The sequence below is a fragment of the Sceloporus occidentalis genome, unplaced genomic scaffold, assembly GCF_023333645.1.
Source record: "Sceloporus occidentalis isolate IW3139 unplaced genomic scaffold, rSceOcc1.0.p SCAF_19, whole genome shotgun sequence".
Taxonomy (NCBI): domain Eukaryota; kingdom Metazoa; phylum Chordata; class Lepidosauria; order Squamata; family Phrynosomatidae; genus Sceloporus; species Sceloporus occidentalis.
In genome coordinates, this window is record NW_028316999.1 from 2,028,845 (window position 1) to 2,054,045 (window position 25,201).

The 25,201-nt window shown below is 41.2% G+C and overlaps 1 protein-coding gene across 1 annotated transcript in view; it reads right to left on the minus strand.

Moving 5' to 3' along the window:
- LOC149302289 (DISP complex protein LRCH3-like) overlaps positions 1-25,201 on the minus strand; it is a 37,085-nt gene that overhangs the window by 8,055 nt on the left and 3,829 nt on the right. The window contains exons 2-11 of the mRNA XM_089482400.1: positions 12,222-12,366; positions 11,619-11,745; positions 9,290-9,395; positions 8,006-8,142; positions 6,673-6,782; positions 5,918-6,011; positions 5,563-5,683; positions 5,327-5,466; positions 2,168-2,290; positions 1,904-1,948 (exon numbers count right to left, since the gene is read on the minus strand). Of these exons, the coding sequence (XP_089338526.1) occupies positions 1,904-1,948; positions 2,168-2,290; positions 5,327-5,466; positions 5,563-5,683; positions 5,918-6,011; positions 6,673-6,782; positions 8,006-8,142; positions 9,290-9,395; positions 11,619-11,745; positions 12,222-12,366 (1,148 nt within the window). The remainder of the gene's footprint in view (positions 1-1,903; positions 1,949-2,167; positions 2,291-5,326; positions 5,467-5,562; positions 5,684-5,917; positions 6,012-6,672; positions 6,783-8,005; positions 8,143-9,289; positions 9,396-11,618; positions 11,746-12,221; positions 12,367-25,201) is intronic.

Genomic DNA, 25,201 nt, shown 5'->3' on the forward strand with positions numbered 1-25,201 from the left:
AACCGTCAATTGGTTGAAAAATGGTAAGGATAGAAAAAAATGGATGCTTCCTATGGAAACAGAAAAAAAGAATCTTGGTCAGATTAGGGGAAGTGAGGCACCGAGAAAGTTGAGATGACAATAAGAGCAGCGCACACTTCTGCCTCTTATGTTCAGATGTAGACACACACGAGTTTCAATCAACTAAATGATAGTTGAAGGTTGGTCAATTCTCCCTCTGAGACACTTAAGCCAATATTACTAGCTTGTATGATGTTTTTCATAAAAGGCTATTCACAAAGGTTTATTCTTGCATTGAGAACACCCTACGTCTGCAATGAGGTTCACAGGAAGGCACAATCTTGGGTTTAGGGCCTGTTGAAATCAATAGAATTCAGCTTCTAGGATAATGCTGAACCGAGCTCCCCCACTCAGGAAATGTGAAGGTTTCTTGTGAGCCCCAGAAAACAGATTCAGCAATACAGCCCCCAATTCATTATTACAGTTCTATTCAGTGCAAATGAACTTTTTTATAAATTAAAAATAAGATACCATCTCCAACTATCATTCAAGAAAGGCAAGACCCAATGGATTAAATGGGTTAAAATGAGAATGTAATTTACTTCAATTTTCACAAATGAAATCTTTAAAAAAAAATGATTAAACCATTAACGTCTGCACAATATGAATGCAAAAAACAAACAAAAAAAAACTGTCCGGCTTATGAGTAGATAACTTCAGGACAAATTAATTAAACTTGAAATTTGTACACTGCTGGGGCATAGAAACTAAAGGTCTAGAGACGTGGGCACCCGGGCTACTGGAATTACTTTCTCAGTGTGCTGGGGACATGGAGAGAGTTCTCCTTTTAATGTTCCACCAGGAGATGGGCGCTTCATACCACTGGCAAGAGTGAGCGTGCTCCTTGAGCCAGAGACAGGTAAACTACTCTCTTGTGTATGTGTGTGCTGTTGCACCATATAAACCCGTGTGGGCTGTAATAATCATTTGGAACAAACTAACCAATTCATAATTCAATTTGTATTACACTGAACAGGCTGTGCTAAATAACAACAACAGGCACTGCTGAATAAAGTAAAGCGCGTGACAGGTTTATGAGAAGAAAAAAAAAAATATTCACTGGTTTTTTCCCCTTATTTTCAGCCTCATTTAAAATGGTTATTTGCATCTAAAATATAATCTTTACTATTTAAATATTTCAAATACACGACGGCCTTTATTATGTTGATTGTCTGTGACGTATGTTAGAGATGTGCCTTCTAAATGACATTACTTTTAAGAGAGGGATGAACCTGTACTATGCGACCATCAAAGTAACTCCACAGAATAAAAACACCCCTTGGTGTTGCAGTTCACGACTAATGACCTGTTTTCTCTTATATTACTCTCAAAATGTCTGACAAAAAGCCGCCCTGACACCAGTAAGTAAATTAAACCCCAGCTGCTGCCTAGTCACCAAGCCACAGCTCGAATGGCAGCTGTTTTTGTTTGCTTGCCTTGTAGGGCATCCAAGCTCCTGCACGCTGCCCTGTAGCTTACCATACATAACTCATAGCTGATAAGTATTGGCTAATGGCATATGTTTTAAAAGGTAATGCAGATTTGTCTAGATGGCAAAGCAAGTTAAAAAAAAACAAATCCTGTTTTTGCCCTTGGCTTGCTTCTTTATTTTTGGCTACAGACAGGAAGACTGATGATGTAGAATCTACTAAAATAAAAATACGAATCATATTATGCTTCAATCTAGCAATCAGAAAAATTATATGATATTAATCTCACAGTCTTTTTTTCTTTAAAAAAGGTAATTAATAATTGCCATAGCCCCATGCCAAAATCTTTCAAATATATGTGAAAAGGAAATTAATCAAGCTCTGGTCTAAATCGGTTTGACTTGTACACTCACCTCATTGCTCTGAGGATTCTGCTTCTCAGGACTCAGCATATTGTTCTATAAAAAGAGCAATACTGTCAACAGCAGAATGGGATCACAGCTGTAAATCTACAGTCTAGCGCTTCGTTTGGCAGATACAGAGCAACACTGTAGCATTTGGTGAATATGTAGATGAATGGCTGCTGATACACTGCCCTAACAAAAATTCGATTTCATTAGCGTACTTCAAGTGTACAAGGCAAACAAGGCGTCAGCGAGTGCACCCTTGGTACTTACTTTACTCAAAGAGTCATTGTGTACGAGTCGACCCCTCCTCCTCTCCGCTTCATACTGCTGAGCCGCCAGCTGGGCTTCCCTCCTTGCGCTTTCCAGCATGTCTCTCTTACGCTCCGTGTCCGCCTATGACACCCAGGTAAACCAACACTATTACTACGTGGGGCAAAGAAACGTATCTAACCTATAAGCATAGTATTATAACCTAGGGCACAAAAATGAATGATTATTTAAAGCGGAAAACCATTCTTCACCACACAATGAAAGTAGTTGCATTGTGAAGAACACTTTGAAGAAGTTAGGAATTAAAACAATTAAATTAATGGGCCAACAGACAACCATCTACTGCAATTTTAATTCTACTTTCTAATTAGAAGACACACACAGTGACCTTTTAGGAGATAAGGCTAAAACAAAGCATTGGCACCCATTCCACGGATAGGATTCAGTCATTTCAGGAGCTATGACTGGCAACTTTATATTCATGATTTTATTTAAATTGAAGCTCCCAAAAAGGACACACGTTGCGCTGTTCCAGCAGATGATGATCTCCAGGTAGCTATAGATACAGCAGGGTATTGTGTTTGGTGCATATACAATAGTATTGCTTTGGCCATTACCTGGCTAGGACTGTTTGCCATAGACAGTAGGTATGTAGCATCTAATGCAGGCCTAGAACAGAAGGAGAATGTAATGAAAAGGTGGTTCATGCAGATAAACATGAGCATTTCACCCCACCCTCTTGTTTAAACAACCCATACTATTCCTTAAAATTGTAAGCTCAAGAAGGACCCCCCAAAAGCCCATCATTCCCGACTGCTAATTTGTTTAAAAGTACCATAAGGCTATATGGCAAGCTCACGGGCAGGGTTCTCATCTCCTGATGTGCCTGTATGTATTAATGTATATTTTTTTATGTATGTTATGCCCTACTTGAATTGTACAGTGTTGCCCAATTTGTTGGCACTTAATAAATAAAACACAATACCGTATTGGCCCAATTATAGGCCACATTCCCTCCTCCCACGTTAAGTCTTCCGAGAAACCCCGGTGGGAGTGGCGAGCAGGTTCTCTACGCGCATCGCACAGACGTCCACTGGCTGCCCCCGCTAGACACCAGGGAGTCTAGGGATGCATTGGTAAGTCGGGGGGGGGGGGTGTATAGTGGGATTTCTTACATATCTGTAAGTTAGATGTATTATGAATTAAGGGGGGACCTGAAAATGGCTATTGGTTTTCCAAATGTCTGTTTGTATAACATATGCTAACTGTATGATAGATACCAAAATGATAAAATACATGTATTCCTGTGTATTACCGTATTTGCTCGATTATAAGACGACCCTGATTATAAGACGACCCCCCAAAATCTGAATATTAACTTAGGAAAAAAAGAAAAAGCCTGAATATAAGACGACCCTAAAGGAAAAAAGTTTTACCAGTAAATGTTAATTCATGTAAACTATTTTTTTAAATAAAAGCTATGATTGAGAAAAATATTTTTTTTGTTTTTATTTCCTTGTATTTTCCAACCTGTCCCCCAGTTACGCACATCTGCCCCCAGGCTTGCCACACCAATATGGCACTGTGGCCCATGATATGCCTTTTAACCCTCTATATGCCACTGTGCCCCATGGTATGCCTTTTGACCCCCTATGTGCCACTCTGCCTCCAGAAATGCCTTATACCCCTATATCCCATTCTGCCATTTAGGGGGTTAAAATGCATATTATGGGGCAGAGTGGCATATAGGGAGGTATAAGGCATTCCAGGAGGCAGTGGCATTAAGGGAGTTAAAAGGCATTGTATAGAGCACTCTATAAGGCATTTCAGGAGGCAGAGTGCTCTATTAAATGCCCCCTTAACGCCACTCTGCTTCCTGAAATGCCTTATAACTCCCTATATGCCACTCTGCCCCATAATATGCCTTTTAACCCCCTAAGTGCCAGAGTGGCATATAGGGGTATAAGGCATTCCAGAAATGCCCTATGTCCCCCATTTAACACACACACGCACACACACTTACCGGTGCTTCCAAATTCCTGCTGTATTGCCGGGGCAGCGGGTTGACGTCTCCTTCCGCTGCAGCCGGAAGGAGGTGGAGTTGGCAGCGGGGGGTTGTCTGCGTCCGTCGCGGATACCTTTCCCGGCTGTCAGAGATCAGAGTTCCGGCACCTGTGCGGGGAACTCTGATTTCTGACAGTCGGGGAAGGTATCCGCGACGGACGCAGACAACCCCCGCTGCTAGCCACACCTCCTTCCGGCTGCAGCGGACGTTGTCTACGCGGATCGCGTAGACGTCAACCCGCTGCCCCGGCAATACAGCAGGAAGCACCGGTAAGTAAGTGTGGGGGGGGGAGACAGGAGGATCCAGGTCCCCTGCAGCGGTGCGGGGGATCTGGATCTCAGTCTCATAATCAGACCTCTATTTGAGGTCTGATTAGAAGACGACCCCGATTAGAAGACGAGGGGTATTTTTCAGAGCATTTGCTCTGAAAAAAACCTCGTCTTATAATCGAGCAAATACGGTAGATACTGTTTTACTATTCCACTCATATGTATTTTTTCTCTAAAAATAACTTCTTTAAAACCACCATTAACCCTAGTCTCACCCGTCTTCTCAAATGCAAATGAGCGGTTACCTCTCAGTGAGTCTGCGAGGTGAGGTCTGTCTCTCCTTGTTCTGTGGTAAGCTTAGCGATTCTGGCCTTCTCAACTCTTCAGAATCTCTGACAAAAACAAACAAACAAAATACGTCATCCTTTTTCATGCAAAATAAAACATAGCATATCAAATCCACACGAGCAAAAGTCATTGTCCATGGGACAAAGTTAAACCCTTTACACCAAGAGATCCGTGAAAGATTAATTATATTTAACCTGCTTAAATGTCTTCGGCTGTCTTCTGATTTCTGACATCCTCTGTTGGGCGTTTGTTTTGCAGAAGGAACCTATGAGAGTAAGAGAAAAACAAAACCATTCAGCTGCCCAAAGCACTAACAATGCTGTTACAGCACAACCATGCTATCTGCACAGCCCAATTATCTACGCAAGGATGATATTCGGTACTTACAGGACGCATACAGAAAATGTCAATCTTAAAAACCAAAGAAAATGCAACTATGACATTGCAAAATACTAAGGGTATTAAAAGGGTTCTCACCTCATGCGATACTCGACGCTCCTCTATGTACGCCATGAACTGAGAGCTCAGACTATTCCCCTTGGAATGCCTTACATCGTCCTCCTCCTCTTCAGTTGCATAGCTGTCTATATAATCTATCTGATCCAAGTCATGTTCTACTTTAAGGGGGAAGAATGGTGTTAAACTTAATTACATATTGCGCTCAACGAATAGCAGCATAATAGTCTAACAGCTCAATATGGGCCAGCACTTACCTCCGCCATTGGTAATGAGCAAGTTGGCTTTGTGCTCTTGGGGTTGGGGTTCTTTCCGCTGGCGCTGGTCCTTACATGAATCAGAAGAGCGGAGAGAAATGTCAGAAAACTCATCTGTTGGCTGGAAAGAGCACGGAGAGAACTTGTTAATTCAATACAAAAAAACCCCCAAAAAACAGAAAAGGCAAGTTTTACATGTCACTACATGCAATTTAGTGCTATATATGTTTAAAGCTGACACTGCCAATTACGAATATATTTAACACTATAAAAAAAACATTATATATAGATATCTATATCTATAGATATCTATATCTATATCTATCTATATATATATCAGAAGTTTTGTCCTCACCTCATTCCCAGACCACCTCTTGTCTCCACTGTCAACACTATTAAACCCAGAGTCGAGGGCACCATAAGGGCGTCCTGGATACACCTCGTCATGACTGAAATAAGAAAAGAACATGCGAGTACAGCGTTCATTCGTAAATAACATTCTCAATATAAATCTACATATTACATATCAGCAGTACCAGTTAGTCATTGCAGATATAAATTTATCATGGTCATAAAAAGGATATAGAATCCAAAAAGTGATATTCTGTATTAATAAACGCGTGTGCAATGCTAGCTTCTGGACAATGTAATTAGAAGACACAAAAATAAATGGGTCCTACTTTCATGCCAGTTTTACAGGTTTTATCCTGTCAAGAAATATATCATTTTTCGAGAGGATATTTTTAATGTAGTTTTCACAGGATTGATAATACGTCAGTCACCTATGGAGTGAGTGTAGACAAAAGAGTTGCATGAACACTCCACATCCCGCAGGAATTTTGGAATATTCTATATGTCAGGGTGAACACTAGGCACAGTAAGATTTTTTAGGGCTAAATACACAGCATGAAGCGAAAACCCAATGGCTGCCTTCAATAGTTCCAAGTGTGTGTGTGTATGTGTGTGTGTGTATGTGTGTGTATAGACACATACATATACACAAAATAAAAACCACACTCATGCCAATATTGTCATGTCTAGGACATGCACACAAGGAAACATTAGCTTTGGATCAAATGTATTATTTAGCCAAAAATTGCATAAACTCACCACGTGCTGAAGGCATGAGCTCTTCTTTCATAATCGGGAAGGTCAGGAGCACTCTTGCTTGCTGCTATATTCAGGTATTTAAATATGTGGATTTTGCCTTTGATGCAGATCTGTAACAAAAACACCCAACATACTGAAAATTTGAATCAAATCACACATGGATGACTGTCACGGACCTGGATAGTCCGACTGACTACCTCCGCTGACTTGCGCTCCCTTAGCCTGGGACACACACTTTCCCCGCTTCCCCAGTCACTAGCCGAGACTCAGTGTAGGGTAAAACCAAAACAAAGAAAGACTCCAAGGAAGTATGGTACGATACTCTGTTTTATCCCTTTTATTTTACACTGTTTATGTACTTGTACTATTTAAGTCTATGTCTCTTTTTATATGCATTTTTGTGTAACAGCACTGTGACCCGTTTTATACTCAGATTAAACATTTTTAATCAGTTCTGTCTTTGTTCTCTAATTGAATTCAGCCTAGAGATAGCCTTTTGTATACATATAGATATGTCACGTTACTAAGCGGTTAACTATATAGATATCAGTTTGAGGATTGTGTATATATCGCAGTCCGATTGTTTTTGGGTAACCTAAAACACCAAGTTCTTGGTGGTGGCAGCGTGTTTTACACTGGGAGTTTTGGGGTGACTGGTTGGGGTTGGAGGTGGTTGCTTGGTGCCCAGTGGGGAAAGTGACCAAACGCACCGGAAGTCTGGGTGGTGTTTAACCCTTGTTACACCCATATTCCCACGTCACAGCGCGGCCGATAGCCCTGCCCGTGACAAACTGGTGGCAGCGGTGGGATACAAACCGCCCCCTTAATCTGCCTACCAGAGACAACAGGGGCAGTAACAGGATTAACAATACAATAGGGTCCCAACCTCCACTATCTATTACTGGCCCCAAACCAGTTCCAGGGATGGCCGTGGTAAATGTCTGTAGTAGTGGAACTGGGGGGGCAACATATTAATGCACCATGGGGTGGAGGAGTCTGATATTAAACTAAAACAATGGTGGTCCCTCCCCTTGCAGATCCTGTCTGTCGGAGATAATCCCCTCAGCCAGTGATGAGGTGATGCTGCTGGGGGTAGACACAGAAGTCCTTACAAACCCAGGGCCCATAGTCAATAGGGAGGAGGCTGGCAGTCAGGCCTCTCCAGTGGTCCCAGTGATGGAGGCTTCCGTCACAATGACCATTGAAGGCTTGCTACTATTGACTAAAATTCTTTTGAAACACCCATTCGCTTACATCCCCACAGGTACACACACAAAAGACATATACCATTATTTTTGCAAGCCTAGAATGAAAACGAATATAAAAGCGGCACCTGGGCTGGTGGGCATTGCAGGGGGTTGTTCTCGAGCGTTATGGTCTGTAGGTGCCGCAGATTTCTGTAACACACTGGGATTCTGGTAACTTTATTACATGAGAAATCCAAACGAACCAGAGGGAGCTCTGCAAGTTCTGCAAAACAACCAAAAATACATGTTATTTCGTATTTGTTATTCCCTGACAAGACAAAAATCCACTTTGAGCACGCTTTACAATTAGGAGCTTGTGTGATGTCATCAACTTTCACATTTTCTCTAAAACTATTTCCTCGAATACACTTATCCAGGAAATCACAATGATATGTTTTTGTATGGTGCTTCATCGCACTCAAACTAAAGCAGCGGTATTTCACAATTCCTAATTTACAAGCATTGAAACTGAGGATTTCTATGAACCTACAACCCAAAGCGAGGTGTTTTCAAGCAGGAGAAGCAGCGATTTGCCTCGTTCAGTGACTCTATGGCTCAAAGAGAACAAGACATGCCTGTAAATCGCATGTCAGATAAGGAGGTTCAGCAGACTACTTGGCTCCCCAACACGTAAAGTGTTAAGTTGCCGGGAGCGTTTAATGAGTCACAGATGACAAACTCTTGTACGGAGGATTCCCAGTGCCAACATAGTTTAGGCATTGCTCACAAGACATTCATGCAAGCATCATGCGCAGCAAAACCTCCCATCCAACTGTCAGCAGCAGGTTAAAGCCATCAACGTCGATTACGTCATCGCTCCGACATTCATAAAAGTGGAAGTGAAATGTAGCCCGGTAAACGTTTGATCGGGTTTCACAAAGAGGAGTTTACTGCGCACACAAACAAATGCTACAGAATGAATCTTCTGGGCAACCACCAGCGCTCCCCAGATATAACAAAATGAAGGAATATAAATGGGAAATAACTATCACACTGCATTGTGTGTGTCTATTATTAGGGAACTTCATTTCTTAACAGAGCAGGTAGCCAACAATGCAAATGAAAGCTACAGGAGAACAAGATAAGGCCGGTAAGAGGGATACCATTCCAACATAAATTCGATGTGAGGCCCCAAAACCTGAATATTAAAGCATTTCAAAGCATTCTGAAATGTATTATAAATTCCATTTCCAATTCCATTTAAAATATCTGAAACACCGGTAGCCTAGCGAACCTATTTAAAATATGACAGGCACAACATCCCTTTTCCAGAATAGTGCTGAAGACTTTGCCATGCCTTCCCATTGAGAGATGATTGTAGATAACGTGCCGTCGCACAGTTTTTACGCACGGTTTCCGTGCTCTCTCACCTTCTGGAAGCTGCATTAAGTGATTTCTCCTAATGTTGAGGTCCCGTAAAGACTCTAACTTGCCAATCTGTGTTGGGATCGTACGGATTTCGTTGCAGCTGACATCCTGAAAAGCAACAGAGCTGGTAGTGAATAAAGGAATGCATTACATGCATATTAAAGACAAATGGGATTCTTGGGCTTGGATCATCTGCCATTTTATACCTGAACGAGTTTCTTATATCATTAGTAGTATTACAGCCAACAGTCCATCAATTTTACCAAACATTACTAGAAGTACTTAATAGTTGTCCTCTTCCTCCCCCTGTACTTTGTGCAAAACATTGAATTAAAGTGTGCATTTAATGATTGCCAATTGTAAATTTGGTCTGCAATGTGTTTCCTCAACAGAAAAGTGGATGATTTTTGAAGGAAATGACTATTAGTAAGATCTGTATATTAGGCTTCTGGTTCTTGTTCTGAGAAGCAGCCACTTTGGGCCCTCCAGTCACTCTGAGACAGCATCAAACCATTTTAAGCCAAGGTGACATTTGTTATCGCTTTCATTTCTGAACATGCTGCCTTCCATCAAGCGGAGGGATTTTTTTCCCCCTGCCACTGCCTGCTATATGCTGTGTAACAGAACACAGACTTCCACAAAAGAATGTACCATCTACACCGGTTGTTCCCCCCCCAAACATCTACAAAGAGAACGAACGCTTATTATTATTATTATTCCCAGTACAAAACTCCAATTTACAGATTCATGTACCGTTCCACTGGTTTTGCTGTATGTAACAAAATAAAGCTAGAATCCGGGGCATAGCCAGAGAATACCATTTAAGGCATAAATATTTGGGGTTCCGTCACACTATATGCGATATATTTCTTAGCCCGCCACTATATCAAAGTACCCCAAATTTGCTGTAACACTTTTAGTACTAAATTTGGCACAAAAAGCCCTTCCTACTACTTCTAAATATACCCACAGTAAATTGCCTCATTTATAATTTTCCAGGGTATCCTAGTCTTGTGACACAAAAGCAGACAGAAAGGGGCTGCTGCTACAAAAACTTGAAAAGTCTGTGTTGTTTTTAAGTTGTCAAACTTTCAGATATAATAGAATTAGAAAGACAGATCTGTTGAAATATATTGTTAGAAGAGGGTAGTGAGTTCTGTGCATGTGCATAATGGGTCATTATACTTATGAAATAGCATCTTTAAGAAGCTGTATTTTAGCTATAATAATATACACACACTATATGGACAAAAGTATTGGGACACCGGACCAATACACCAGCAGGGACTTTTAGGAGATCACATCCTAAATTCAGACATTAATATGTAATTGGTCCCCCTTAGCAGCTATAACAGCTTCCACTCTTCTGGGAAGAATTCCCACCAGATTTGGGAGCGTTTGTGGGAATTGTTGCCCATTCATCCAGTAGAGCGTTTGTGAGATCAGACCCTGATGTTGGACAAGATGGCCATTCTCTGTTTCAGTTCATCTCAAAGGTGTTCGATGAGGTTGAGGTTGAGGTCGGGGCTCTGCGCAGGCCAGTCAAGTCCTGCCACACCAAACTCACCCAGCCATGTGTTTATGGACTTTGCTTTGTGCATTGAGACACAGTCATGCTGGAATAGAACAGGGCCTGCCCCAAACTCTTCCCAAGTTGGAAGTAGAGCAATGTACATAACGTCTTGGTATGTCCCCTTCAGCATGAACTGGAACAGAGATTGCAAGCCTTCTCACCCAACATCAGTGCAACCCTACATTGCAAGTTACAAATTTCTTTGCATAGCTGGGAGTAGAGGAGGAAGAGGGCAACTCCTACTAAATCCATCCATGCGGGTGCATTTAATAGGAACAATAACCTCTCTTTTGTACTAAAGAACATATGATAGCTGAAGTCTGCCTTTACAGACACTGAAATTCATTGACACATTCTCTGAGCAGGAATTATGACCCGAATGACAGAGTTTGGCAAAATCATGATGTGACATTTATGATTTGTCACAAGTATGACTTAATAGAAATCCACTTTTAAACACCACTATGTTTAAATACAACCAATTATCTAATGTTACAGCCCAACTACAAAATGCCTGTGATCACATTTTCCGTACAGTTTCAATTTGCATTTGGCAACTCATTTTAGGTAGCCTCCGTTAAGCCTACAAATTAAGCTAGTCCAATGTAAATTGTTCTTCTATGTCCCTTAACATAGTGGATTTGTTTAAAGTCACATTTTAACTATAAAAGTCACTCCGACTACATATTGTTCTTCAGACCAATTTCTCTTTGCATGCAACTGGACATTCATAGTAAACCCCAGCCACCTTCACGTACCAGCTCAGTGAGATGTCTCAGTCCACCAACCTCCTCCGGCAAACAGTCTAACTTATTGTTACTGGCAATTAAAACTTTCAAAGGAAGGCTGCACAGGTACCCAGGTAGAGAAGTGAGCTGGTTCCGGCTTGGAAAAATAAACAAATTGTCATTAAAAATACTTGTGCATGGTCATGTAAATTAGCAAACAACATGTCATAATAAAATAAAAATATATTTTTTATTATTGTTTTGTTAACTAGAATGAAAAGTACAGTAACAAATGATCACCACTGCAGAAGGGTTTATTTTGATCACTTAAGAACCTATTTTATTTTTAATTAACACAAGATATCATACATTAAATACATCCGTTTTTAACTCCAGCAATGTGGTATTTGTCCCCAAGAGCTCTGATGTTTGGCTTTGAGCCAAGTTCTCATGCAAAAACAAACACTATCCGGTATTTAGCATCCTCTTTTCGTCAACTGACAAGGTAAACTTTGTTGCTTGGCAACAAGATAACTAGTCAATATTGTTTTGCACGCTTCCCCCAGACACCAGAAGCACACCCGAGTGTTATATTGCAGCGTATTCATTACAGCGCGTTGGGAGAACAGTTACCTGATATTAAGGAAGCTCAGCGCCTGCAGGTTTAGGGTGGCCTCGGGTACATAGCGGATACAATTCTGATAGAGGTTTAGGCTCTCCAAGGAAATGTAGTGACAGATTTCAGCAGGGACTTCAGATAGTCTATTCCGAGAGAGATCTACGACAAAAAGCATAATCATCATGTGGTACAACATGTCCATTTCATACATTTAGTAAACATAAGTCATTACACAATCCAAAAAGGACCGAGCTAGACCTCTATAATGTACAATTCAATGTGTGAGGAGATTGAAGAAATCTCATCGATTAAACTATGCATTTAACAGGGCCGGCCAGGCTTTTCCTTATAACAAATAGCGAAGGGAAGGAGCTGAAGCCGTAACTATTCCTTTTGTGAATAAACTCCATTGTCTATGAGCTGACTAGACCTTTCTTCTACCCTGCTTGAAGATGGGTCCTATGGCTGAACACAAAGAACTACAGAAATGTCTATTTATATCTTCACGCCGTGCAAATGAACAGTAATGAAAGCCCCAAGAATGCAGGAAGCAGGATAAAAGCACCACTTCTCACCCGATAACACTACAGCGCGGTCATCCCAACCGGCGTATCGCCGTGACTAAAGTTACATCTTCAACAGGCAAACCGACTTCGTAACACATTCACTATTTTTATTAAAGCGCTAGTTTCTATAAAGCCGCTATAAGCAGGACCGTATTGTGGAAAATTCCGTAAGTCCAGCCGCATTTACTAAACAAAAGCACCTTTCTGTTGGCATTTTGTTCTCCCCAGCTCATCACCACATATCCCCCAAGCTTTATAGTACCGATACAAAATAAATGCATTGTGTTCGCAACCAAAACACATCTTTGCCGTTAGGATGCCATGTTTACCAGCATGCTTACAGGGGGGTCACATTAACCCCTTAATGACAAAGCCCTTACGTGTACGGGCTCAAAATGCATTGTTTTCAATGGGTTTAGGGCCCGCCCATTGTCCTTAAGGGGTTAACATCACATTCAAAGTAACACTTCTACACCCTACACACACACTAAAGTATTGGTATTCACACACATAATATATATATATACTACATACTATCAGCTTTATATACCCCAAGTAACTACAGCACAACTCTCGCGAACCAGACAGCAAGCACCGTGCTCCTAGCAAGCGTGCGGCTCTGAAGTTAAACGGTCCGTCCAGTTGCTAGGCAACCGAAATATCCTGGAGTGGAAACAAACTATTTAGTTTGAAAGAATGTATCATGGTCTGCAAAATGTTTAATTCCAACTAGCCTGTGTTTTCTCTATGTAAACACGCTAATGACGTCACTCGCTAAAAGCCAATTAACCAGTTCAACCAACCTGTGGCTAGATGTTACAAAGTGCAGCGATTGTACCGACTGAGCTGCCAAGTTACACGAGCAGCATACCGGATCTGCATTATAAAAAAAATAGAGACCCTCATATAGGACAAAAAAAAAAAAATATTACAGAGAGGCACTCATCGAGAACGTTGGGGGATTTCGGTGGAATAGCTCTTCCGTCACTGCTTATTTTTCTGTTTCAGTTTTTTTTTTTTTTTGCCTTTGGCTTACTTTAATGTTTGTAAGTATGTTTTTGGGGTTTAAATATATTTGGAATAAACCCATTTTATTTAAATGACTTGCTTTTTTGTGCATTACTTTTTTTGTCTGTATGATTAAATTAATTTAAAGGAGCAGCAGAAATCCATCTGCCAGACCAAGATGGACTGTGACATTTTGGAATCATGGTAGAAATATTCAGAGATTAGTGAATAGAGTACTCTGCGTTTTTAAGTGTAAGTGTGGAGCAGCAATAAAGGACTTAGATGTTAGATACGTTACACACAGCCCACACATGATAAATTATGATAGAATGAGTAACCGCTGACAGATGGAAAGCCCTACTTTTTGATCAAGGTTTTCTTATACTGACACGAAGACCTCCTTACATGTTATTAAAATGATAATCACACAGCCCTTAACAGGAAAAAATTCATTCTTACAGTATTTGACTTTTATATTTGAAGGGGAACTGAAGGAAATCTGGTGCATTGATAAGGAGATGCTCACTTTTAGTTTTTTCCCTCTTGATATAACTTCTGTTTTTATTTCTGCTAAAAAGTGTAATATCTCAGCAAGTCAAAAATCGTAGCTTATTTCACATTTTCCTAAACAATACGACTAATCCTGTCCTGAGCAGCCAGCAACGACAGCCTTTCGGGAATCCTAACATGCCGGAGATGCTTTACAGTAGCTATCGTCTACATAGATGATGGATGGGATTGAGCCCTAAAAAGGTAAATGACCGGGTGCCTGTATTCATTTGTAACCGCGATTGGCTTTCATTTACAATACCGCTTTGTTTCTTCTTTTTATAGGTGATGATTTGAAAGGGCCCTTTATAAGTTATCCTGAACTGGTCCGGGGAAAGAGGAGCATATCGGGGTCACACTACTTCATGTGACCCCAAGGTGAAGCTGAGGTGTATGTGAGCAGCTGGAGCAGTGAGAGGTAAGCAGAGGCGGGAGGGAGGCAAGATATGTATTATATATAAATATATATATATATATATATATATATATATATATATATATATATATATATATATATATATTAGGGCTGCAACTAACGATAATTTTAATAATAGATTAGTTGGCCGATTATTTTTTCGATTAATCGGATAAAAAAATGCAATTTTTTTTCAATTTAAAATAATGTAATAAAAAACGTGCAATTTACACTTTCATCTCTTTATCACAATGGCCTCTCTCTCTCGCTATTCACCTTCTTATTTTACTGACATAATAATAAAAGCTACAAGAACCCAAACACAGTGTTTCTCAAACTAGGTTTTAATACAAAGTTATTAGTAAATATTAATTCATATGTTAACTATTTTTCATATTTAATAAAAGCTATGAGAAGAAAGCCTTGTTTAAATTTTTTTTTATTTACCAAACTGCCCCCGGTTATGCACATCTGACCCCCAGCTTGCCACTCTGCCCCCATATATGCCTTATACCTCTTATATGCCAGAGATTCCACTGTGCCCCTGATATGCCTTATACTCCTTATATGCCAGTGATATGCAACTGAGCCCCCTGATATACCTTTTACCCCCAGATATGTTTTATGCCCCCCCGATATGCCTAATATCGATATGCCTTATACCCCCTATATGCCAGTGAGCCTCCTGATATACCTTTTACCCCCAGATGTTTTATGCCCCCCTGATATGCCTAATATCGATATGCCTTATACCCCCTATATGCCCTGAAATTCATAATACCCCCCATACACCACTATAACTCACCCATACACCACTCTGGCTCCTCCCCCTCCCATACCCCACCCTGCCTCCTCCCCCCTCCCATACTCCACTCTGCCTCCTCCCCCCTCCCATACTCCACTCTGCCTCCTCCCCCCTCCCATACTCCACTCTGCCTCCTCCCCCCTCCCATACTCCACTCTGCCTCCTCCCCCCTCCCATACTCCACTCTGCCTCCTCCCCCCTCCCATACTCCACTCTGCCTCCTCCCCCCTCCCATACTCCACTCTGCCTCCTCCCCCCTCCCATACTCCACTCTGCCTCCTGTCAGCAACGGAGGTTCACAAGACACCAGGGAGCCGGGTAGAGAGGCAGAGTGCCGTATGGGAGGGGGAGGAGCCAGAGTGGTGCGTGGGAGGGTGGCTCCCATACACCGCTCTGCCTCTCTACCCGGCTCCGTTACTGACAGGCACTTTCACTGCAGCTTCATAGAAGCCTCAGCGTAAGTGAAGGGCAGTAACGGAGGCTGTCTGTGCGATGCAGACCCCCACCGGCTGACAGAGAGGATGATTCTCTGTCAGCCGGTGGGGGTCTGCACGATGCGCACAGCCAGCCTCCGTTACTGCCCTTCACTTACGCTGAGGCTGCAGTGAAAGTGCCGGGAGAGAGGCAGTCGGGAGAGAGGCAGAGTGATGTATGGGAGGGGGGAGGAGTCAGAGTGATGTATGGGAGGGGGGAGGAGTCAGAGGGGTGTACAGGAGGGGGGAGAGAGACTGAAGTGAGAGACCGGCCGACAGTGAGGGGAATCTGAATTCTAGTGTTATAATCAGATCTCTGTTTGAGGTCGGATTATATAAGGAGAGGAGTTTTTCAGAGCATTTGCTCTGAAAAAAAACTCTTTTTATAATCGATAAAAATCGATTCGATTAATCGATAATGAAAATCGTTGACGATTTTAATTATCGATTATTATCGATTAGTTGTTTCAGCCCTAATTATATATATATATATATATATATATATATATATATATATATATATTAGAGCACGGATATGTACGTGTGGGTGTGCATGTACTTGTGTGGAATTTGTGTAAGTGTGTTTACATAGGTGTGCCAGAGTGTATGTTGAAAGGGGGAACAAGGGGGCAAAGAAGGCAAAGACAGGTTGTTTGGGGGCCCTGTGGCTAGTTACGCCTCTGACATCTACTAATGGAGTTCATAAGCACACCATAGAGTATATATAATTTAAGAGAACTGCAACCCCTTGACAAGGAGAGAAATGAAAGGAGACGGTTACTGTTCCTCATATGGCTTCTAGAGAAGAATCCATGTTAAAGTACCGTGCTTCTGCTGCTTGGTGTGACTATTCAGCGCCAGGAATGGGCTCCCACTGACAGAGCGCTTTCCACGGCCAGCCTGGGGAACAGGCAAATTTATTTCAAATGGGGATGCCACGAAAAAGTACATATGATGGCTGGAGCTCTTTCAAGGCTGAGATGTCGAAAGCAGACATTTGGAAAAATAATGCAGACAAAAATAATGTTAACATACGGCTAAAACGCAAAAGGTGTATTTATTTACCTTGAGATCAGTTTCAACAATGAGGCTCACAGGTCTGATTTTATCAATACCTGTTAGATATAGTCTAAGATTTCCCTTTAAACCACATTGTACTGCATTACACAGTCAGACTACCAACAGACTAGAAGAAAGAGCGCTAAAAGGCTAGCTTACTTCCGGACACCATTCACAGGACTATTACTGGCCACTCGAACAAAAGGCTGTTCATTAGCCTAAACGACCAGCCACTGCAAAGCACAGCAGAGTACTCACCCTCCACATGGGTGTTAGTGGTAGAGATATTTTTACTCTATTTATAGTTATACAATAGCTGGTTCACCACGTAATTCCACCGTAAAAGACAAGGCATCACCTTTCAACTGGAATGCAACAATGTGAAGAACGAGAGGATTTTCTCATGAAGGTACACGTATACACAACATGATTCTGGACTGAGACCGTCACAGCAGGGCACACCAACAATGTTCAGTAAAGCCACATTTCTTACTCCTTACTATACAAAGTGCTGTGTTGGTATTCACAGGATCTTGTGAAAAACATAGTTCAACCTTTCATACATCTTTTGTCAAAGGTGATTCATAAAAAAAAAAATAATAATCATCTTTGTCCCATCACTATGTAGAGCATACATTTATAACCGTGTATACTTACTCAGGGGTCGACAAACAGTTTGGATCTAGGAGCCAGCGTTTGTTTTTTACTCCAATTATGTTTTTATTATACTAACATACATTTACATACTACCATACGGTAACAAACACACACTAACAATTTATGCTCACAAACACTAACCTTACAGAAACACACAAACGCCAACATTCTACTCATGTACACGCGTGCTAACACCATACACTAACTAACATTCACATTAACACTATATGCTGATACAATATGGCATTCACAGGAATGTGTGTAACAGACACCACCACACTCATTCACATGCACGCACACACGCGCGCACACACACACACACACACACAGACTGGCCAACACTATATATAAATACAATTATACACTCTAACACTATGTCCACATACATACTGAAAAACACCCTACAATACAGAGACATACTGACTAAATGTATACATTTACACACAATGATTATAGCATTATACAGGCACACATACTATAGTACATACACACACACATACTACAGTACACACACACACATTCACCGACTATACATATACACACTGATACTACAGTACACACACTCAGATTATACTATACATATAAACACTGACTCTGAAACTACAGTACACACACACACAGATTATACTATACATATACACACTGACTCTGAAACTACAGTACACACACACAGATTATACTATACATATAAACACTGACTCTGAAACTACAGTACACACACACAGATTATACTATACATATAAACACTGACTCTGAAACTACAGTACACACACACAGATTATACTATACATATAAACACTGACTCTGAAACTACAGTACACACACACAGATTATACTATACATATGAACACTGACTGAAACTACAGTACACACACACACAGATTATACTATACATATACACACTGACTCTGAAACTACAGTACACACACACAGATTATACTATACATATAAACACTGACTGAAACTACAGTACACACACACAGATTATACTATACATATACACACTGACTCTGAAACTACAGTACACACACAGATTATACTATACAAACACTGGCTCTGAAACTACAGTACACACACACACAGATTATACTATACATATACACACTGACTCTGAAACTACAGTACACACACACACAGATTATACTATACATAAACACACTGACTCTGAAACTACAGTACACACACACAGATTATACTATACATATACACACTGACTGAAACTACAGTACACACACAGATTATACTATACATATAAACACTGACTGAAACTACAGTACACACACACACAGATTATACTATACAAAAGAAAGGAAGATGGCCATTGTACTAGTGTGGTGGTCTAAATGAACACAAATCAGAGCAACATGTGAACTGCTCCCTCAAAAATAGTACTCTTTATAAATTGAAGGATTCAGCACACATTTGAGGAAATTGAGCACATTTTTAGGGAGGGTCATAACTTTAAAATAGATGTATAGAGGAATATTAACTCCGTATACACATGAGATTTCCTTCCAGCTCATAACTACTCTGTTCTTCCGTCATATTCTGTTAACCTTACACAGATGACCTGGCAGCGCCCCAAAGCCTTCCAGCATTTCAGGGGAAAAGACTGGCTTATTACTTCTTAAAATGTGGATGTCCTGGCTTTCTTTAGGCATTACAATGGTGTCTCTTTCAGATGATGTCATGATACTGGGGATGGCCTGAAGGAGTTATTAGAAGAACATAGGACCTTTCATGACTACTCTCCCCTCCAAGAAATAATGTTCTGCTGGAATGCAGCCTGTGGGACTCTCTGAAGGCAATCTTTATGTGGCTGGACTGGAGAAGGATATAAAGGATCTAAAAAAAAGCCATTGTTGCAATTAGAGTATTTATGAATAGGAAAAAGCCTTGTTTCATAGGAACACATCAACCCATATTTTCTTTGCACTGATCACTACAAAAAAGTGAAGATTACAGTTCCAAAAACAGGCTTCACACAAATAAGTGCATTCCCAACTCAAATAACGTCTGCTATAAAGTAGTATTTGAAAGTGTGAAACTATAACGCAAATAAATGAGTTTAGGTATCTTGTAACACACACATAGATGCAGATATCGGTAGACCCATAGGTTTTGTATTCTTTTAGGCTTGTCTGTCTTTAATAAGCACTACAAATAACTTAAGCTTTCAACAGGTTGCAACAGGTAAGGACATTTATTTCCACAACCCCCAAGCGAAATACAAGCTGTCAGAACTAATCTCCAAAACCAGGTGCTGTTAAAAAAAAAAATGGTACGTCTGGGTGCGATTCCAGGAAGCTAGCCCTGTGACAGCGTTTCACAAAGCATTGATGAATCTATAGTTTGTAATAGAGGGCAGAAATGTAAAAACGCAGGGACCAGTCAAAATCTGCATTCAAGGACCATAAATGTAAATTTTCACATCTATAATCAACTAAATATACGAAATGCAAGAAAGGTTTACATTGTATTGGTTAAAACAAAGGAAAATAAACCTGAAAATACTGTATATATGAATCTTAAAGCATTTAAAAGGCACGTTATTAAGCAATCGTAATTATCTACCACAAGGTGCCATTGGAACACAAGTGATGTTTGCTCACGAATGGCCTCTGTACACCTATAAAAAGATTTCATTAAAAATCAAATCATTTCCAGCTACAATAGTCATTAACGTCTACACTGATCCCGGTTAGAACAGTAGTAAATACATACATACATGCGTGACTTAAATCTCTAATGGGATTCACGTGTGTCAGGACATACATCATCCCACAAGGAGGCTGCATAAGCGGTAAGTACCGTATATTCCCATTCTCAATATGTTAATTGTTTATTTAATCATTTAAAAAGTAACAAAAGTTTACTTTTAATATAAGTTGTTTCCATAAAGGCCTGAAAGCCAAGCTATTCATTGATGCCTAGTTTAATGCAAAATGTCGACAAGCTGATAGATCAATGGATCAGCTACCATGATCAGTTACCATTACCAGTTACTATAACTTTGTTTTGCTACATCTGGCCTTGTTAGCAGGTAGACATATTACATAGTAACATAGTTCATAAGGTTGAAAAAAGACCAAAGTCCATCAAGTTCAACCTATATACATATTGTGTCCCTACTGTGTTGATCCAGAGGAAGGCAAAAAAAACCCTTATGAAGCAGATGCCAATTGCCCCATACCAGGGGGAAAATTCCTTCCCGACTCCAAATATGGCAATCAGAATAAATCCCTGGATCAACGTTCTGTCCCTATTAATCTAATATCCATAACTTGTAATATTATTGCTTTCAAGAAACACGTCCAGGCTCCTTTTGAACTCTTTAATTGAGTTTACCATAACCACTTCCTCTGGCAGAGAGTTCCATAATCTCACCGCTCTTACTGTAAAGAACCCCCGTCTGTGCTGGTGTAGAAACCTTCTTTCCTCCAGCCGTAGAGGATGTCCCCTTGTTATAGATACAGTCCTGGGTATAAATAGGTCCTGGGAGTGATCTCTGTACTGCCCCCTTATATATTTATACATAGTTATTAAGTGCCCCCTAAGCCGTCTTTTTTCCAACTAAATAACCCTAATTCTGATAATCTTTCTGGGTACTGTAGTCCTCCCATTCCCCTTATTACTCTGGTTGCCCGTCTTTGAACCCTCTCCAGCTCCACTATATCTTTCTTGTACACTGGTGCCCAGTACTGTACACAGTATTCCATGTGTGGTCTGACTAGTGACTTGTACAGTGGTAGAATTATTTCCTTGTCGTGGGCATCTATGCCCCTTTTGATGCACCCCATGGTTTTATTTGCCTTAGCAGCAGCTGCCTGACACTGGTCGCTACAGGTAAATTTACTGTTAACTAAAACTCCTAAGTCCTTTTCCATATCAGTCCCCAGTGTTTTCCCATTTAATACATATTCCCAGCCTGGATTTTTCTTCCCCATGTGCATAACCTTACATTTATCTGTGTTGAACCTCATCTGCCACATCCCAGCCCATGCCTCCAACCTATGCAGATCCATTTGTAATCGTGCACTGTCCTCTATTAACCACGTTACAGAGCTTAGTATCGTCTGCAAAGATTGATACTTTACTATACAATCCCTCTACAAGGTCATTAATAAATATATTAAAAAGAATAGGACCCAAAACTGACCCCTGTGGTACCCCACTAGCAACAGTCACCCACTCAGAGTATGTACCATTAATAACCACCCTCTGTTTCCTACCACTCAGCCAGTTACTTACCCACATACACACATTCTCCCCCAGCCCAAGCATTCTCATTTGATGTACCAGCCTTTTATGTGGCACCGTATCAAATGCTTTGGAAAAATCCAGCGATTCACCCCGATCCAGTCTTGAGCTCACCTCCTCATAAAAGCTGATCAGGTTAGTTTGACAGGACCGATCCCTTGTAAACCCATGCTGATATGGAGTCATACACTTATTTTCATTGAGATACTCCAAAATAGCATCTCTTAGGAAACCCTCAAACAGTTTACACACAACAGAAGTTAAACTAACAGGCCTATAATTCCCCGGGTCACTTTTTGTCCCCTTTTTGAATATTGGCACAACATTTGCTATGCGCCAGTCCTGAGGAACAGACCCTGTCACATACTTTTGGCAGAGAAGCTGCCGAGTGGTCACTGACCAACCAGTAGCATTCTCTCACTCTAAGGAATGGAGGCAACACTTCATTGTGAGGGACTGCCTGCCATAGAAATGTTGTATATGCAGTCAAACCGGCTAGAGGTCAGCAGTCCCGCTACATTACACTTCAGAAAGATGTTAAGCAAGTATGGGGGACCACACATAATAAAACACCGAACTGATGCAAGGGACTGCCTACCAACCGAGGCAGTGCCACACGAACCAAGAGTACTGGCTGCGGTTTGTTTCCTCTCTATTCTACTCTGACATATAAACTAGAGAGGGTTTAGTTTTACAAAGAAAATGCTGCAGGGAAAGTGCCTGTCAGTAACGGAGCCGGATAGAGAGGCAGAGTGATGTATGGGAGGGGGGAGGAGTCAGAGTGATGTATGGGAGGGGGGAGGAGTCAGAGTGATGTATGGGAGGGGGGAGGAGTCAGAGGGGTGTATGGGAGGGGGGAGAGAGACGGAAGTGAGAGACCGGCCGACAGTGAGGGGAATCCAGGTCCCCTGCAGCGTTGCGGGGGACCTGGATAATGAAAATCGGTGACAACGATTTTCATTATCGATTATTATCGATTTTATCGATTAGTTGTATCAGCCCTACTTTAAACACCTGGCGTGTATATATCATAGACGGTGTTCAGCTATCGGGAGCAGGAATGTTGCATTTACCATCATATTTGTTGCAGTCCTGTATAAAACAACATGTTAATGGTTTCCTATGGTTTCCTGTGTCAGAAAATAAAAACAACACCAATACAGGCCTCCCTCTCCCTTTGTAGGTATATAAAGATTTACTCCAAAAGGCCAATCATATTTTCCAGTATGTACAAAACACTAGGCGACACACAGGCCTGAGGTTTAAGACCCCATTTACTGGTTCCATCAAGAGAGGCTATAAAAAGGGGGGGGGTTTGAAGAGCTGCATAATGACCTAGTATAACACTATAGTGTATCCGGGTGGTACCACACCTATGGATTACACCGATACATAAGCGACTTCAGGTTCACTGAATAATAACTGTGGGGGTCACCAAAACTATATTCTTGCCTTTTCATAACAGAGGAGCCCAGTGGTTTCCAAGGCTCTGGAAACATGTGGCAAGCTTGGTGTTTAGTTACACAACATGTTATTTTTAAACTCCGAAGTAATTTGTAGCATATGTAAAGCCTGTCTGGGGTTCCATGTTTCCCATAAACACTGGTCTGTTTTCTGTCACACTGCTTCTCCTTGGAAGAATCGCGGTAGCTGGAAAGCTTTGCAGAAGATGATACCATTTCCTGAGCGTCTTTCATATAAATGGTCTGTGGCAATCTATGTTATACAAGGTTAAAGGCAAACACAACACAACCCCACGGGCCGGACTGGCAATATTTGTAAACACAAACGGCAATGCTTCAGAAAGATACCCGGTCAAGTGTATGCAACTCACACATTGCGCCTTAAAGGGGGGAGTCACAGCACTTTTTCCAGTGACCTGCGAAGTAAACTGAGCTTGCCTCACCCAGCCGCTATTCTAGTGAAACTAGAGCAGGGGCTCTGGTGAGAAATAATTCATAATGATATATGCCAGCTGTCAGTCGGCCATGCCAGGTCTTCTTCACATGCGCCGCTGCGCTAATCTGTACAGGCACTGGAAGCATGCTTTTAACAACACCCAGAAAACTCTCAAGAGCCTTGTTTACAGGACTAAACCTATATGCAACCTGCATGCGTCACCGGAGAACCAGTGTGCTAGACAGGCTAACATGGCACTGATGAAAAAACTGGGCTTAGGTGACAAAGCCCTAGACTAGATTGCAAGCACACAAGAGCAGGGCCCTCTTCTCTCAGGGGAACCCTGTGGGACTTCCAATCGTAGTAACAGTCATAGAAAAATATATTTTCTAATAGCTCGTTTAACTGATGCCAATGGCAAAGCGTGCGCTTGGCTTTTCTAAATCACAAAACCGTTTTAACACATGAAAACCCCAGATCTATTCAGTGTAAAAGTCCTCAACCAGGTACATTATACGATATATATATATATATATATATACACACACACACATATACACACACAGTGTATTATACACAGCTATTAGTCAGCAGAATTCATTACTAGTTCAGAGGAAAGATTTCTAGGCCAGTGTTAGGATATAGGAAACTGTGTTTTAAAACTTGTGTAGTCATTCAGGGAATCTCAGTTTAGAAAGAGGTATTAAACCTTCATATTGCATACAGATTGCTGGCTTGTAGATTAAACGACAGCACAGAGAACACTCAGCTGGCTATTATTAGTGTAGCCGCAGTCCATCAGTACGCAGGTGAAGCGCCAATAACTAACTCTGCAGCACAATTAGGGGGCAAGTCTACGCGAAAACAAAGAGGAACGGCCTGTTTACCTGAAAAGGGGAAGCGTAGGCTTGGAATGTTCTACTTTTATGACTGAATGAGGGGGGATTTCTTTGTGAATGAGCGCATTCCCTTGTGTGCAGGTGGCAGGATCTCACTGCGCTAAACAAAGACAACGTTTTCCCACTACACACTCACATGCCAAAACAAAGTGCAAGTCACAGAGGATCGACGGCACGGTGCTGGCACGCTGGCCGGATATCCAGCTGCACATCTGCAATTGGCCAGACTTTTTTTTTTTCCTTCTTCAAGGATTTTTAATAAAATAATTTGCCATTAATCCCAGAAAAGGAGGTAATCTAGCTGCAAATCACATAAATAAGTGAAGTCATTTCCTCAGCGAGTTGGTGGAGTCCTGCAGATATAACCGATTAAATGCACTTATTACTACTACTATTTTTGGCAG